The sequence below is a fragment of the Egretta garzetta genome, unplaced genomic scaffold (assembly GCF_000687185.1).
Source record: "Egretta garzetta isolate BGI_Z169 unplaced genomic scaffold, ASM68718v1 scaffold79, whole genome shotgun sequence".
Classification (NCBI taxonomy): Eukaryota; Metazoa; Chordata; class Aves; order Pelecaniformes; family Ardeidae; genus Egretta; species Egretta garzetta.
In genome coordinates this window covers 7,803,035-7,819,266 of record NW_009260791.1, presented here as the reverse complement: position 1 = coordinate 7,819,266, position 16,232 = coordinate 7,803,035, and the positions used below count along the sequence as shown (strand labels likewise).

At 35.1% G+C, this 16,232-nt stretch overlaps 1 protein-coding gene across 8 annotated transcripts in view; it reads right to left on the bottom strand.

Moving 5' to 3' along the window:
- The window catches only part of HECTD1 (HECT domain E3 ubiquitin protein ligase 1), a 65,212-nt gene that overhangs the window by 23,928 nt on the left and 25,052 nt on the right, over positions 1-16,232 (bottom strand). For 4 of the 8 annotated variants that reach the window (XM_035902093.1, XM_035902098.1, XM_035902096.1 and 1 more), the window contains exons 6-23: positions 16,063-16,139; positions 15,874-15,972; positions 15,425-15,539; positions 14,628-14,802; positions 12,505-12,643; positions 12,121-12,291; positions 10,893-11,115; positions 7,429-7,704; positions 7,247-7,323; positions 5,688-5,822; positions 5,309-5,455; positions 4,854-4,948; positions 4,340-4,445; positions 3,233-3,367; positions 3,008-3,147; positions 2,196-2,519; positions 1,576-1,742; positions 1,216-1,392 (exon numbers count right to left, since the gene is read on the bottom strand). In XM_035902093.1, the coding sequence (XP_035757986.1) occupies positions 1,216-1,392; positions 1,576-1,742; positions 2,196-2,519; positions 3,008-3,147; positions 3,233-3,367; positions 4,340-4,445; positions 4,854-4,948; positions 5,309-5,455; positions 5,688-5,822; positions 7,247-7,323; positions 7,429-7,704; positions 10,893-11,115; positions 12,121-12,291; positions 12,505-12,643; positions 14,628-14,802; positions 15,425-15,539; positions 15,874-15,972; positions 16,063-16,139 (2,778 nt within the window). The remainder of the gene's footprint in view (positions 1-1,215; positions 1,393-1,575; positions 1,743-2,195; positions 2,520-3,007; positions 3,148-3,232; positions 3,368-4,339; positions 4,446-4,853; positions 4,949-5,308; positions 5,456-5,687; positions 5,823-7,246; positions 7,324-7,428; positions 7,705-10,892; positions 11,116-12,120; positions 12,292-12,504; positions 12,644-14,627; positions 14,803-15,424; positions 15,540-15,873; positions 15,973-16,062; positions 16,140-16,232) is intronic. The other 4 variants (XM_035902094.1, XM_035902097.1, XM_009646703.2 and 1 more) reach the window with 1 other exon arrangement.

Here is a 16,232-nt window from a genome sequence, read left to right as displayed (position 1 = left end):
TGAATGGGGTATGTTGTAAAAGTATAACTAAATAACTATTCTTGTTTTGTATAGTTCCTTTTCCTAAAATATTAATTACAAAGTTTTAAGTCTGCACAATTTTTTAAGATATATTATGTACTTGAAGTCTTACTGCTCCACCATTACAGCCCTAAAACAACTCAAGTTTAGACAAAACTTGTGAATAATGACAAAAAAAGTCAGTGGGATACCATTTTCAAAATTCTACTTGAAAGACAACTGTGGCAGGAATAAGTCTGCTGATACACATTTCAAGTTGTTTGGCATCACCATTTGATAAATGAACATCAATTTCACCTATGCTTAAATGGGAAAGCTTTACTGGAACATAGGAACAAACCCACTGATTTAGTAGAATACTACTCACCAATAATACCTAAAGTCTTCAAAGTGAGATACTGTTGCATCTGATAAGAACAACATACAGATGACGGAAGAATTCCCTATAGGCTATACTGAATGGCTTAAATAAGATTCAAAGTTTCAAAACATTTTAAGACATTGTACTTTGGACATTTCCCCATGTTTGTGAGCTGACAACTCAGCAAAGTAGAAGAAATTTTAAAATCTTGCTAAGAATGAGCCTAAGAGTGGCCAAAGATACTTTTTTTTTCGTGTTCAGCTGACAAGATCACCTCCTCTTCTGGAGCCTTTTCAGTATCTTAGTTTCCTGAGCACTGACTTCCCTGGCTGTTGCAGGTTTTTGTTTTGCTCCGTAAGTTAATTACTTTTCATGCGTTTAATTAAAAAATAACAACTTGATCCCAACAAAGCTAGCAAGGTAGGAAAGGTACAGGATACAAAAGTCAAGAAAAATATTGCAAATGCTAAGCTAAAAGAAACAAAGGTGGCAATTATAGATTTTGCAGGCCCAAAGCTTAATTAATCAGTTTGCATCGATCACCTTCATATACTTTTTCTTCTTTGTAACAGATGTCTAAATAACAATTTGGTATTTTAATTAAGCGAAGCTCTACAAAAGTTTCATTTACAGCAAGAATTTTTTTTCATGCATTAAAATGGAATTTCACAAATGGACCACAACAGTTGTAATGTCTGAGTTCCTTGCCCCCAAAGTATTTAAAATTTTGTCAGCTTCTTCAAGACACTACAAAGGAAATACTTTAATGCTACCCATTCTACATGAACTAATCACGCTACAGACATTTCCAAATGCAGGCAATTCGTGCTCACCGTTATGCAATTCTCCTGTAACAGTGCCTTCACCCTGCGGGCTTCCATCCTGATCTCTCCATTTCCAATCAATTCCTCTGATTACACGAGCTCCTGGAACCATATATTTCAACACCTGAGAACGGACCAGACGTCGCTGCCTTCGCAGATTTGCTTCAGCTTCTTTAGCAGCTTTTCCTACAGGAAACGTAAATTGAAATGAAAAGACTTAAAAGTATTGAATAGAGAATAATTTTAGCTTAAGTTTCTAAGCAAGTTCCATTGCAAAAGTTAACCTGGTTTTTCACACCGATTTTTACATTGTGTGTGAGCATTAGCATTTTAAGAGAACAAATAGAATGTACACAGTCTTTTTCTTACCCAGCTGATCTTCACATACTCCATTCACAGTGCCATAAAGTTCAAATCCAGACAGGGAGAGGTAGTGTGTTTGCCCACTGGCATTCTTTCCCATCTGTTTTATTCTAACATGTCTCCAACCTTGTTTCTCATCTTTTGGAGGATCTAAAGGCCATGTTGCTGTAGACCTTTAAAATTTATTAGAAAGGGGGTGTGGGACAAAAAAAAAAAAAAAAAAAGGCAAACCAAAAAGCCTTAGTACCAAAGCAAACAAAACCATAATGCTGATCATGTGTGGATAAAATCCAGAAAACTGCCAAGAATACAATATACATAAATCCTATTAACATTAGGGACAAACTCTGGATGAGTTACTCTGTTACTCTTTTCTAAGAAAAAAAAAAAAAGAAAAAAAAATATCAAATGCAAAATTTACAATGATGGAAAAGCACAAATGCCATTATGTGAATCACTTATTTTCCAGCCCATCCTTGATAATTTAGATCACCTACCATTTCTTTATAAAGTTACATTATTACAGCTATACATTATTACACCTACAGTACACATAAAATTAGTCTACAGCCAAGTATGTTTTTAACTGAGCTCAGTCTTATAAGTGATAAAATACACAGACATACCCTGGTTCGTTGAGACTACAGTCATCAACATGAGTATACAAAGTAGTCCAGTTCTGTCCATCCTTAGACACCTGGAAAACCCAATTTCTGAGAGCAGATCGTCCATAACCTCGAGCATGGCGTAATGTGTAAGCTGATGGTATAACCCAAAGGCCAAGATCTATGGCAAACCAAGCATTCTTATCATCGTTAGTATGACAATTGAGAGCTGAACTGTCACGGCTCAGGATGTCTTCTAAACGGCCATAAGGCAGATTTCTTCCTTCTGAGGACGTAACCACTACTAACCCATACGCTGCTGGATTTACCCACTCATATGCAGTTCTATAGAAAAAAAGAGAAATGTACTGTTTAATTATTACTTACATTAAAAAAACAGGTATCAGTAACATTTGACATTTACTGTAAATTGTATATTACAGCTGAGTTTATTACAGACCAAAATGGTTAATACAATTTTAGGTAATTAGAAAATTTAGGGATGTTCCAAACATCACTTTACTACAGTGGTTTAAAACAAGCAAACAAAAAAACCCCCACAAAACAAAACAAAACCACAGCAAACAAAAACAAGACCCAAACTTTCCTACCACTTCATTTCTTAGCTAAGCGTACAAACTCTCACTACAACTTCAGAGATTCATATGATTCTATTATTTAAGCAGAGCAAAAAGAAATGTAATTCTATTGATCAACAGTAAAAGCAAAAATAACTCCCACTCCTAAAAAAATTACACATTTCATTTCATTATGAATTCTCTCTCCAGTTTATTGTGACTGACTTAAAAATATTTAGCTTTGAAGAAACTCACTTTGCATTTGTCCCAATCCAGTAAATAATCCCATTTTCATCAAAATCATGTTGATGTCTGAACACAAATGTTTGGCCTTCACGTAGTTTTCGTACAAACACAAATGAGGCCCTATCAAAGTCGTACCATTGCTTTGCTACCTACATATGAATGAAAAGAAACCAAATATTAGAGATACAGAATACAACCATTCCTGGTGAACTCTGTGTATGGTACATTGCTCACCATTTTCAGCAGATACTGTTCTAGAGATTCAACAGTTGCCAATGGCTCCATCTTTAGCATTCTACCGGTTCGATCTATTAAAGATGTCTCTCCCGAGGCACGTTCCAAACGAAATCTCAGACGCCGTGTTAATATCTGAAAGAGTAGCTAAACACTAATACAGGCTTTCCTGTTTAGGTTTTGTAATTTTAAGAAAAGCAATATATTTCACTACAACAGTTTTAGTGGTGTATCAAGTATTTTTGTTGCTCAGCTTAAGCAAACTGTATCTTAAATTAATGCTTTAAGAATTAATTCTCTAGTACTGCATTTTTTGCAATTAACCAAACACTTCTTTACTATGGCAGTCAATATGTAAGTCAGTTACACATTCAAGCTAATATTTTCTCACTTTTCATACCTTTTGTTTCCAAATCTTGCAGACTAGCAACTACAGTAGTATAAAAACTGAAAAGCCTTTTCAAAATATTTGATAGCAGCAGTGCTTTTGCTACTTTCTGCAACTAACTTCGCATAATTTAACACCAAAACAGAAATATTCACACTTCACTGCCATCTTGCAAAATCCTGAAGTGTGCTTTCAAATTAAAAAAATTAAGACTCCACACAAACTGGACAAAAACAAGTCATATTTTTAGATAAATTGCAGCTTTCCTTTCTAAGGTGCTGATCCTGCAGGTGTCTTGTATGAGCACACAGCCCTAGAAGGGACCCTTTTAACTGCTATAGCCCATCCCTAGTCATCACAAATAAACAAGTCTTATAACTGTCTTCAACGAACTGCTCATTCAGGTAGTAAAAATAGTTACTAGGGGGCATATTCCTATATAAAGAGAATAATACTTGAAGACAAAAGAATGGATTATGTCTTCAATCAAAATTTACTTTCACTTCACAGTGGAAAAGTGACAGTAGAGGAACACATAAAAGGTTAAGTGTTAAGAGGAAATAAATGCCAAAAAGTTCGTTGTTCTTTACCTAACTCTATCCACCTTTACAAGAATATGCTTCATACAGACTTAATGTGTGTAACTTTTCCTGAAATTCACGTATAACATTCAGCTGTGTATCACTCAGTATGATATATTGTTGTCACTGTACATTTACCTGAAGATTGTAAGTAGATCCTGGTGTATCATACAAGTGGAGAGGTAGACGTTCGATAGATTCTAACACTGCTATCAATTTGCGAATTAATGCAACTGCTGGATGACTGTGGAAGTGAATAGTTACTATGTTACCACACCACAAAGAAAAAAAAAAATGTACTGTATCTCAGACAATAGTACCCAGCTGTAGCATCCTATTTCTACTGATATAATCTGTTCTAGTCACATGGTTACTGCACAGTAAGAAAAATATTAATCTGCACAGGGATGAACAAAAGTCACCTTTACATTTGTCAACAGATATACATTCAGTATAGTTGACTCTTACAGATAGAAGTAATTCAGTAAAATTTTCAATTGCTACTTCAATAGCAGATGCTGTCTTTTAAGACCAATTTTCTATTCCAGAGAAAGACAAATTGAAATAGAAAGAACAGTTCCTTTGCCTTTAAATTATTTAAACATACCATACCGCTTCACAGATACAAAGGTTTGTTTGGTTTGGTTTTTACCTTTCATCGTCTTCATTTTCACTGAATGCTGTTTTGAAAACGTTTATTCTCTCTACCAGTTGACTACAGTCTTGTTTCACATCTAAATCGACATTCTAAGAGGAAAAAAACCCAAACAAACCCATGTTACTTCTTATACAAAGCAATATATTCATTCTTTATACTGGTAAAAATCTCTCACCAAATTCCCTATTTAAAATCCGTATGTGAAAAGCTAAACTGTATCAGCCATTAGAATCGACCAGTGTTGATTTAAAGATCTTTAATGGCTTATTTGAACTAACATCATCTATTGTAATAGCATATACTCAATAGGTAGACCATTAACTGGAGTAAGTCTGCCTGATTTTCACCAAGATGGGGAAAACCAGTACTTATGTTTTTTTAAATTAAGGCACATGCCTACATTATTTTTTTTAGAAGGTTTTCTTCAGAGACACGTTCTATCAACTCACATTATTTAAAACTGTAAGCAACGATTGAACTAAGCCACTACTGCACATTTCGTATGGAGAAATAGTGTTCTCATCCTTCAATAGTACAATTAAGTTTTCCAGAGCAGTCTTCATTAAATCTCTCCAAGTATTTTCTCCCTCAATACACTGGAAGACAAAAAGACAATTATGGTGAAAAAAGGTAACAGTTTTCCCACTTGCTTCATTTGAAAAATAACGTCCCAATAAAGTACATAACTAGGAATTACATGCATTAAACCACCCCACATTTCAGACAGGCATACTGTGACTTACCTTCACATCATGACAGACTAGTCTGAACATTATTATGTGATTTCCACTGCCATTGCACATTATAAACTAAAGGAGCTACACTTACCTGTCTGTTCGTATGAAGTTCCCATGCAGACTCTAACTGTGTTGCTATGTTCCTCAGTGTTACAACTACTCCTCGAGGCATGCTTTCAACAGCTTTAAAATGATCATCATATAAATCTCTCGCCATAGTGCGTACCTACAAATGGATTTTGATAATCAGAATTCATACCTTACTGTAATGAGACTATTACTATTCTCCAAGAGACTAGAAACTTTGTCATCTTTTTAAAATAAATCCATGACAGACACAAACAAATAGGGAAGAACCAAAACCTATCATATATCATGAAATGCAAAGGTTGTGAAAGAATAAAAGTACAGGAGATATAAATGGAAATATACAGAATCTTATTGACACTTACAGAAGCTAAGCCTATCATCAATACATTAAATGACAGCACAAAGTTAGGAGAAAAGACGGGACTCTCAATCTGTAAATCTGTTTCTTTAGAACTGTATCATTGGTCTGGTAATCTTTTTAGAGGTAAGATCAAGGGAGTCTTAAATAGTTTCTGAATGCTCTATTCACATTCCTTAAACCAATTCACAAAAAAAAAAAAAACCCACCCCGTCCTTGCATGTCATACTAAGAATTACTTTTTCTACAATGTATGGATCACACAAGATACAGACTTGCTAAAATAAGTCCTTTTTAAACAACATTTTGCTTATAAGAAGTTTCCCCCATAATCTTTCCTTTTCATTATCATCATGTGTCCTACACAATCCACTGTGTAGCTCTGAAGCTTGCAAAATCAAAGGTATGAGAGAGCACTGCCTTCCTTTTATTATTCCACCTATCCTCATTTGGGGTGTTTTAATCTTCAATTTAGTGCCACATTTCCTCACATGTAAGTGTCCTTACATGCTGCAGATTTTTGGTACAGAACATATTAGCTGCACTGTTAGAAGCTGCAAAAGGGGTCAAGACTGAAGGTTAGCTTGAGCCCTCAGCATCAGCTGGTCACGGAACATACTGTTATTTTGTGGTTTTGCAAAAAGCTTAATACTTGATTTCTTGGTTCCTCTTTTTTTCCCCTCAGTTTGAGAACAGAAAGAAGAATTTGAGAGAAGTCTAAAATGAGGGGGTTTACACGTTTTGCTTCACTACCACAACTCTTACAATACAGACTGTTCACTTGCATCCTCTTATCTGTCATGATATCCAGTCTAAAATTAGTATCTGAATGTAGTGAATAGAAGTAACGTATGCCTCTGATGCAGTACTGATCAGAACATCTTTTCTTTTTGCACAAGAAAAAGAAAAACCTACAGAGTTACACAAATATAGGTCAGGAAGATTGGATCTCCTTATATTTTTAAAAGAAAGTTTGTTTTCCTCTAGAAGAGCAGAGTTTATTAAGACCGTTGGATAAAAGGAGCTGCAGAAGTGCTTTGTTCTGAGTGAAGTTTTCCCCTTCAACCTTAGCATAAAATTGTGTCTAGTTGAAATCAGAGATTTTAATCCTCTAAGAGGAAACTACAACTCCATAAACATACACAATGATAAACACAAAATAAAACAAACGCAGTTAAATTCTAAGTATAAAATTCACCAACCTTTTGTTTTGTCTTCTCCAGTTTAGACTTCAGCTTTCTTCCTCTTTTGCCTGTCCAACCAGTCACAAATTCTGACCCTACAACATATTTTTAGAAAAGTCACAATTTCTTACAGGTATCACAAGCAACAAACAGAAAGACTACCTCATATACACTTGCTCCTACCTGCACATAACACATACCTACATACTTACCCAAAGAGGTTTCAGCTGTAAACGAATGCTTTGTTCCTCTGTTAGATTCAAACACAAAGCCTGGCAGATCTTCTTTCAGTATTGTAGCTTGCTGACCATCGGAATTGTGAATAGCAATTTCTCCTTCTTTTAAACAGGTGAGCGACCAGTTACCCACAGTAAGTTTAGTTGGCCCTGGTGCCGATAAAATTGGCTGGCTTGTGGTAGATGGTTTTACTTGGCTTCGAGCTCTTTGCAGCTTCTCAAGGAACTCACTCCTACTTTCTATTTAAAAGGAAAGAAACATTTTTATTTTTTGCTTCCAACAATTGATTGCACCATAATATATTTCAATTTTTTTTTTTTTTGCAAGAGCAAAACAACTGAGTGCATTCAATGCAAAATTAAGTTTGAAATTAAGGGTCTTAAATCGTTCTAAATTTCTTTCCACTGTATTTCAACAGTGATTTACTCCATGATCGCATCAAAGTGGACAACGCAACTCTTTCTGTATGGTGCTATTGATAGATGTATTAATTCATCTTTACAATTATAGTAGGAAGATTAAAGAAATCCATTATAAATTTTTAGCCTTTCAAAAATAATTTGTCTTCTTATGGCCAGCATGAACTATTTTCAAAAGTGAGTTTTTAGAAATAGGAAATTAAATGAATCCTCCAACAGGAAAACAGCAATAAATTTCATAGCTTAAAGCAAGTGGAGAAAAGATGTTGAAGCCCATATAAAAAACAGAAAAAAATTCACAAAACTTTACCGAGTCTGACAATCAACATGTGTTAAAAACAAATTTGAGCTGAGGTAACAGCTATTTGCTCAGATTAAGTGTCACAAAGACACCTAGAAATCTTTTTTTATAAGCGATCCTAAAAATTTTATTCAGCTCCTTTGTAGAGCCTCTACATTCACCTCAGAGAAAGGAAGCCACATTTGAGTTATTTAATACAGTAACATTATGTTAATTCAAGTTACAATGCAGATGTTCCTATTTTTTTAGTAATTACAAAAATCTTAAGGACCTCCATATCTCTGAGAAAAATATGAAATGAAAAAAAAAAATCTAATGGCACCACATGACACTTGATTAAAAGCTAATATTTATATGGAGATATTTAATAGGTGAAAAACAGGATCATATCCTACTTTTAGAATATGTAGGTAATCCAGCCTGAAATTATTCCAAACAACTATGTCAGTTTTAATTATAGTTTGAGATTGTAGTATTTAAAAGGCTGCATGCTACATTTGAAATGTTAATTAGAATAATCCCAGAAAATTTGATTGGTTCCTCATTTAAAAAAATTACATCTAAAATTACAAATAATTTTACATTAATGTAAACATTACATCCCTACTTCAAAGTTAACAAGTATCCTCATCTTTCAGCATTCGATAAATACAACTTTTGTAGTCCGTGCACTTGTAAAATTGCTGTTTTCCTTTTGCTGTAATGACTTATGCTCCAGTTTTTAAAAAATTGCCATTTTTATTGTTGTATAATACAAAAATAAATAACCTCTATGCAAAAATAAATATGCACTCTTGAGGCATAACATTCTTTATCGCTTAAAATTCATAGCAACCAGAGAAGGATTATAAAAAGAATTTTGAAACTTCACATGCAAAATTAAAATTCTGTTAATGAAACCTTTCCAAATTTCCATAATCCGTAATTTAACAACATTTTAACAAATTTATTATATAGCATGTCACACTGGAAACGCAATGACTATACATAGCTGGGAATAATTTTGGGTTCCCTCAGACAGAATTTTGAGACTCACTTAAAGCTTCAGAATTGCCATTAAATTTCAATTTTTGCATTGAACTCTTTATTTTTTTCTAAAAATTCAAACAAAACAAGTATTAAGCTAATGAGGAGAGGGGCGAGTACAGACCTTCCAAAAATTTTCATAATATATATATTTCCCCCTCCCACCCCAACTTTCATCATGCGATACACAAATTCCATTAGTCAACCCTCTATATTCTTGCCCATTGTGAAGTTACTAAACAGTATACCATGAGATTAATCAGTAATGATTTAGGACAGCAGAACATATAGTACAGTTCAGGACTTAAAGATAGTATTCTGAGTCTATACTGTACTGCAGTAATTTTAGTTCAACTGAACAAATACTAGTTTCTTATCTCTTAAGTAAAAGAGGCTGCTGCACACACTTAGAGCTAATGGTTAAAGTTCAGGCAAATTACACTGTAGTGTCAGCACTCTTAGTAATGTCTGTTTGACAGAAAGTTGCAAGAAGCCTCATTTAATCCTAGTTTAGCTCCTCCCCTTGCATAATATCCATGCTAGATATCTTGGGGATTTATTAAATCTTTTTTTAAAAGACTGATATGAAGAGACATATCTTCTCAAGTTCTCAATCTGACTTTGTTGGGTTTAAGTTCTCTTCACTCCAAATTCATCTGAGCCATCCCCATTCCACTTGTTCAGAAACAGTAAAATTCTCATCCCCATGCCCACATCATTTGGAAAGAAAGCAAGCAGAATTGGCATCCAGGGGCTACGAGGATTTAAGAAATTAACCTCATGGATCTTCCAAAAATTATGATAAACAAGTATCTCAACCTTTTAGGGTATCAGCCTTGTTAGAAAGAATGTAAGGATAGATTTTCTGACCAGAAAAAAAAAAAAAAAAAAAAAATCTGGAAGTGGTTTCCAGCTGTGTTATAATCTAGAAACACACTATATCCCATTGTGTCTTCATGCCCCCAAACTGATGGATCAAGTCATTAGGACTTCACTTCTATCCTGAATCATAATATGTTCTGTAATTTCACTCAATGGCTTATTGAAAACATAATATTGCAAAGCATTTTAGGTCTGCTGGTTCATAAATGCATGAACTGTTGCAAAAAAAGATGAAACAATAAAGGAGGGTTGTTTCTGCATCCAGAACAAGTTGTGTATTCTGTACAGAAAATGAAAACCACCTGTGCATTGCCAGTGCATAAGGTCTGTTCCCTTATCCTCTCTCCAACAAACAATTAAGACACTGTAATTTGTTTCCCAATCTCAATGAGAAACTTTCCATTACTTTGTCTTCAAACACATGCAATTTCATTCTGCTAGCTAGAAGCAAACAACAAATTGCCATTTCAACCTGCTTTTCCTGGGACGGCCACTACAAAGTGCTTTTAATGACTGGGGTGAAAAAATTAAGTATGCATGGAGAAGAATCAAAACAAAACGAAGTTAATACACTTCTACTGGCAAGATGTTTACTTAACACAATTCACCAAGGAAGTAAAGTTATGGTCACATGCTATCTGATAAAAAGCATCACAATTAACTGACCACCTTCCACCTGTTTACATCCTTTACTATTTAGTAAGCCAATTCCTGCAAAACAAAATAGCTCCAATCAAATTATATAAACAAACATAACGGTCTCAAAACTTAACTTGGACTTGAATTGTAAAGAAGCTACCTGAACTATCAGATCCTCCTTCAGGGCTGCCACTGGAATACATTGTGGCCAGTTTTCCATCCAAGATAAATCTGAACCATCCATTACTACCGTTAGATAACTCCAGGGCTGCAGCATCACTCCAGATATACAGGCAGTCCCTTCCCCTAATGATCGACCAGTCTCTCCAGTGATATGGTTTACCCTGTTGCAGTTCTTTGGCATCCTCCTGTGGTTCATCCTCCTGTAATGAAATTGTAATAAAACAAGAAACCCAAACACATTAAAAAAAAGAAAAAAAAAACAACAAAAAAAACAACACACAAAACACAGACATTTTAAAAAGGCTTGAGGAGAAAAAGAATTACTCAAACCCAAAGTGTAAGAACTATACTCCTTCTGTCTGTAAAATGTATCTTTAAAAGTATGCTTTAATAGAGAAAGATACTTAAGAAGTTTCTTTTCAGATACAGATTTATCTACTCAACAATAACAACAGCACACTGACTAGGACATCCACCTCTGTTCAAAACTTGTATTGTGAGAAAAAAAAAATCACAAAATGGTTGAGGTTGGAGGGGCCCCCTGGAGGCCATCTAGTCCAAACCCCTGCTCAGGCAGGGCCACCTAGAGCCAGCTGCCCAGGACCATGTCCAGGTAGCTTTTTAGTATCTAAACACTAAAAAAATCCCCAACCCCCAAAACAACCCTATACACTTGAGGCTTAACTATAAATCTTAACTGAATGGATAACAGAAACAGTCTGTTATCCATTCAGTTCATCTGAGTGGTCAATAATAGGACTGTTGGAAATTGGTAAATAACTTCAATATGCACTTAAGGTTTTCATTATGTAGAAGATTATTTTCTTTTTTTTTGTATTTTCAATATATTCCATAACAACGTTTAAAACATCTGCAATTATTTGATGCACGTACATTGAAAGAGATGCACTCTGTTCAGAAAGAATTAATTTCATTTAGCAGTCATTTTCAAGACACCAGACAAAAACAAGTGTCAATCAACTCGACCACAAGTAAGTATGACCAGGAAAACCCAGCAGACAGAAAACGTGCTAACAGAAAATGAAGTTACAGAAAACAATAACAAAACCAATTAAGTAAGTGGTGTACAATAAGCATTAATTTAATAACCTATCTACCTACCTTCCCCTGGACATTTTTATAACAGTGAAAATTGTACTAAAAGCGTTGGTTTTACAGGAACAAGTAGAGCTTTCTGTACTTACTTTCTCAGGTTTAGACTCCTCTTCATTTTCATCATCAGATGACGGCCCCGCCAAAGTTGACACTTTACTGATTACACCAAGTCTAGCCAGTTGGTCTAGAAAAAGATCACCACCTTTATCCACCAAATCCCTTATGATTTGCAAGGCTAGCAAATGGCCATCATCATCATCCTGCAATACATTGGGATGGAAAGGAAATAATAAAGGACATCTCTTTACTTAAAAATATCTTTACATGTTGAATTTCACACACAGTCACGGATGCTATGAACCCTTGAGGGTTAGTTATTAATAAGTAAGTGGAATCAATAAGCCTATCCCTCCCCTCCTTTTTTTTTTTTTTGGCACTGGTTTCATAAAAGGACAAATTTTCTTTCTTCCTACCTCTTGATCAAGAACTGTAGCTGTTATCTCAACCAGTATCGTAGGCAGATTGTGGCCAGCATCAGAGTCACAAACCTCTTTCAGTAGTGCCTCAGAACAAAAATGTATCATTTTTCTAATGAGGGCAAGACTTGCTTTCCTTTAAAAAAGATCATAAGAAAACAAAAATCTTACAAAGATAAAGAAAGCAGTAATCAAAGCAACAAAAAGGTTCAAGATAAAACTGCTTTTGCACTACATTTATGCATGCCTTCAAAACAAGAAAGATTTTTAAATGAGTTTCAGTTCCAGTTATTGGAACCAAAACTGGTTATTCTTAGTAAGTCCTACATTATCTCTAAGAATAATTCATCTACTGATCTTTTCTGATTCTACAGCTCTATGATCCTAATATATTTTTCTCTCCCAACCCTTCTCTAGGTAAACCTATTTATATTCTGTCTTTAGTCACTCTTAGTGATAGCAATTCACTTCTGTACACTTCATCTTCCTCCAAAGTATCCAGCCTCCTGTTTCTGTCACATACCTCCCATGTTTTGGTGACATCCCTAGAGTTTTAAAGTCTAAAATTACTATTAGATCATGGAGCTTTCTACATTAAGAACTATAATTTTGAAGCCAATCACTTCTGTATGGTTAAACCTGAACTTTTATTTTACTGACTTTTAAAAATATGATGTACCCGATTGTCTTGGTTTCAGCTGGGATAGAGTTAATTTTCTTCATAGTAGCCAGCATAGTGCTGTGTTTTGGATTTAGTATTACAAGAATGTTGATAACACACTGATGTTTTTAGTTGTTGCTAAGTAGTGCTTAGGCTACTCAAGGACTTTTTGAGCTTCTCCTGCTCGGCCAGGTGCATAACAAGCTGGGAGGGAGCACAGCTAGGAGAGCTAACCCAAACTGTCCAAAGAGCTAATCCATACCATATAACGTCATGCTCGGGGTGGGGGGTGGGGGGGGAGTTAGTTGGTCGGTCGTGGGGAGAGTGATTGCAGCTCGGAGAGTGATGGCTGCTCGGGACAGGCTGGGCATCGGTCAGCGGGTAGTGAGCAATTGCATTGTGCATCACTTGTTTTGTATATTCTGTATATTCTCTTACCATTATAATTGTTACTAGTGTTATTCTTTTCTCTTATTAAACTGTCTCTATCTCAACCCACGGGTCTTACTTTCCTCCCCCCCCCAGTTCTCTCCCCCATCCCACTGAGGGGGGGGGGAGTGAGCGAGCAGCCGTGTGGTTAAACCACAACACCAATTCATAAGGAAGCTTTAAAATACAGAGCGCCAACCACTTCTTTCCACAATCTGCAACAACAGTTAATCATGTACAGATTGTTAACATAATTTCTTATTTTTCTTCATTTAAAATGACCTAATTTAAGCTTCCTATCATCATGTCACGTGGAAGATCTCTGCACTAGAGTCCCTTCTTATTTTGTATTTTCACCCCTCAAAGTACGCATAAACACCGGGAACACAAATAAAGACATTAGGCAAATGTCATATTTGTAGTGTAAAAGGCCAAGAGGTTATGGTCAGAGCAATTTATCACAAACATTATGGCACTCACAGCTTCCTTTTTAAGTATTGAATTAGATTACATTCTTTTAACTCTCTCAGTAAGAGAGATCTTCTCCAGTTGATTAACATTTAAGCTGTTAAGAAGCCTCCTAAAGTCTTCTAAACCAGCTTTTTCCAGTCGTCCTAAATTTTCCAATGAATATATCTTGATATCACTTCATTAGTTTTCCTCTCCTAAATCAGTCCTTTCATTACCATATACACAGTCTATACAACGTCCTATATGAACATAGTGTTCTTTCATCAGACTACTACAGTCAAAAGTATGCTTCTCTTTCCTACTTCTGACTAACCATATTTTTTCCAAGGTACCACCTCCCCAGAAAGGAAAAAAATGCTACTTAAGATACCAAGTAAAACTTAGACTTTTCAAACCACCACTTCTATTCAAACAGAAATATTTTTACATGTCACTTGCACTATTTAAACTTCTAGATGTTATAATTTTTACCGAAAAAAAAAAATCAACCTTGGCTTTTTCAACAGACTATATTAAAGAATTCAAAATACGCAGGGAAATTGTCTATCATGTCTATTACCTTATTGAAGGCAACATAGTTTGTTGAAATGTTTGTGCAAACACAGGCAATAATCTTTTCAAGTATATGGGTGCCATTTCTGGATCTCCTTTGGGTTCATTACATTCTTCCTCATCCTTGTTCGCATCTTTCTTTTTCTTCTCATCTCCTTTGTTAACAGGACACATCCAATCCCCTAGAAAATATTTTTTCTCCAAAAATGTTCAATGGCAAAAACCAACCAACCAACCAAAAAACCCCTTCAAATAAATGTAAGAGTTTCCTTTATTAACATCCAACTACCTGAACAGGAATATGCATTCCTAAGAATATAAAAGAATTTTCATGTGCAAGACTTCTTGCAGAAAACTATTTGATAACAAGTACCACCAAAGAGCACTCATAGGAGAAGCTCGAAGTCCTTAAAGTGAACTAAATATGAACACATAACAACCTGTGGCTCCAACACTACAAAGGCCTCACAAACAAGTAAAGTGCTGTTCCCATGTAGAAAGAAAGGATGCCAGAGAACTACCAAGGCTGACAGCCTCTGAACCCACAGCAAAATCCCAGTCTAGCCCCATGCCATAGCTAAAGAGCAGGACCACTGCCACTGCTCATGCCCCGTCAGCAGTTTCTTTGGTAAACACCTAAAATGTTAAGGTTTCTATATGTACTTGCAGGTTAAGGAAAGTTGGCCACAAAATACTATTTTTTTTTCCAAACAAATCTCAATAGAGTAAAAGTCTAAAATTGAATTACTTAACATATATAAGCATTTCTACTAGCAAGGGTATAGAATTAAAAACTGCGCTTACCTGGAGACTGAAGAATAGCTACTACTTCACTGTGTCCCCTTTCGCGAGCTTTGTCTAAAGGAGTTTTGCCATCTTCATCTCTCAAATCAGGGTTTGCACCATGTCGTAAGAGAGTCTGAGAACAAATATTTTTTAAATATGAAGAAAACATTATTCCTTCTTCCAAAGTAGTAAACATGTTTTTCATACATCTTTCCTACACTTTTCCCATTCTTATAAGCAATTAGAACATTACGTGCCTTTTATATCTGTAGAGCTAATATAAAAGCACTTTTATTCATATTACTGCCCTAACATAACAAAAAAAATTGGTTTTTGGTAAACACTGTAAAGAGTATGTAAATATTTGATGGTGCAGATGTTAAACATATTGCATCAAAGGCATTTTATACAGAACAAGGGACAGAGTCAGTTACATAAGGCTTTAACAGTGTCAGTTTAAATCGTACCTTTGCTACCTGAGGTCTTCCAAAACACGCTGCGTAATGTAATGAGGATGACCTCTGACCTCTGTTAACATCAGCACCCCTTTCACAGAGAAATTCTACCTGTTAAACAAGAAAAAGGAAACTAGTTTTTTTTATCTCTTTCTTTACATAAATAACCTAAATTTTTAAGATTCTGTAAAACTAATTTACCATTTCCTGAGTTCCAAAAGCTGAGGCCCAGTTTAAAAGAGTTTGTCCTACATCATCCATAAAATTTACTTCAAAAGCTGAAAGAGAGTTAAATAAAATAATTAAAACTCTCAGAACTATAAATCTAACTTCATCAGTGTTTTTTAAATAAATGGTAGGTCTTAAAAAAA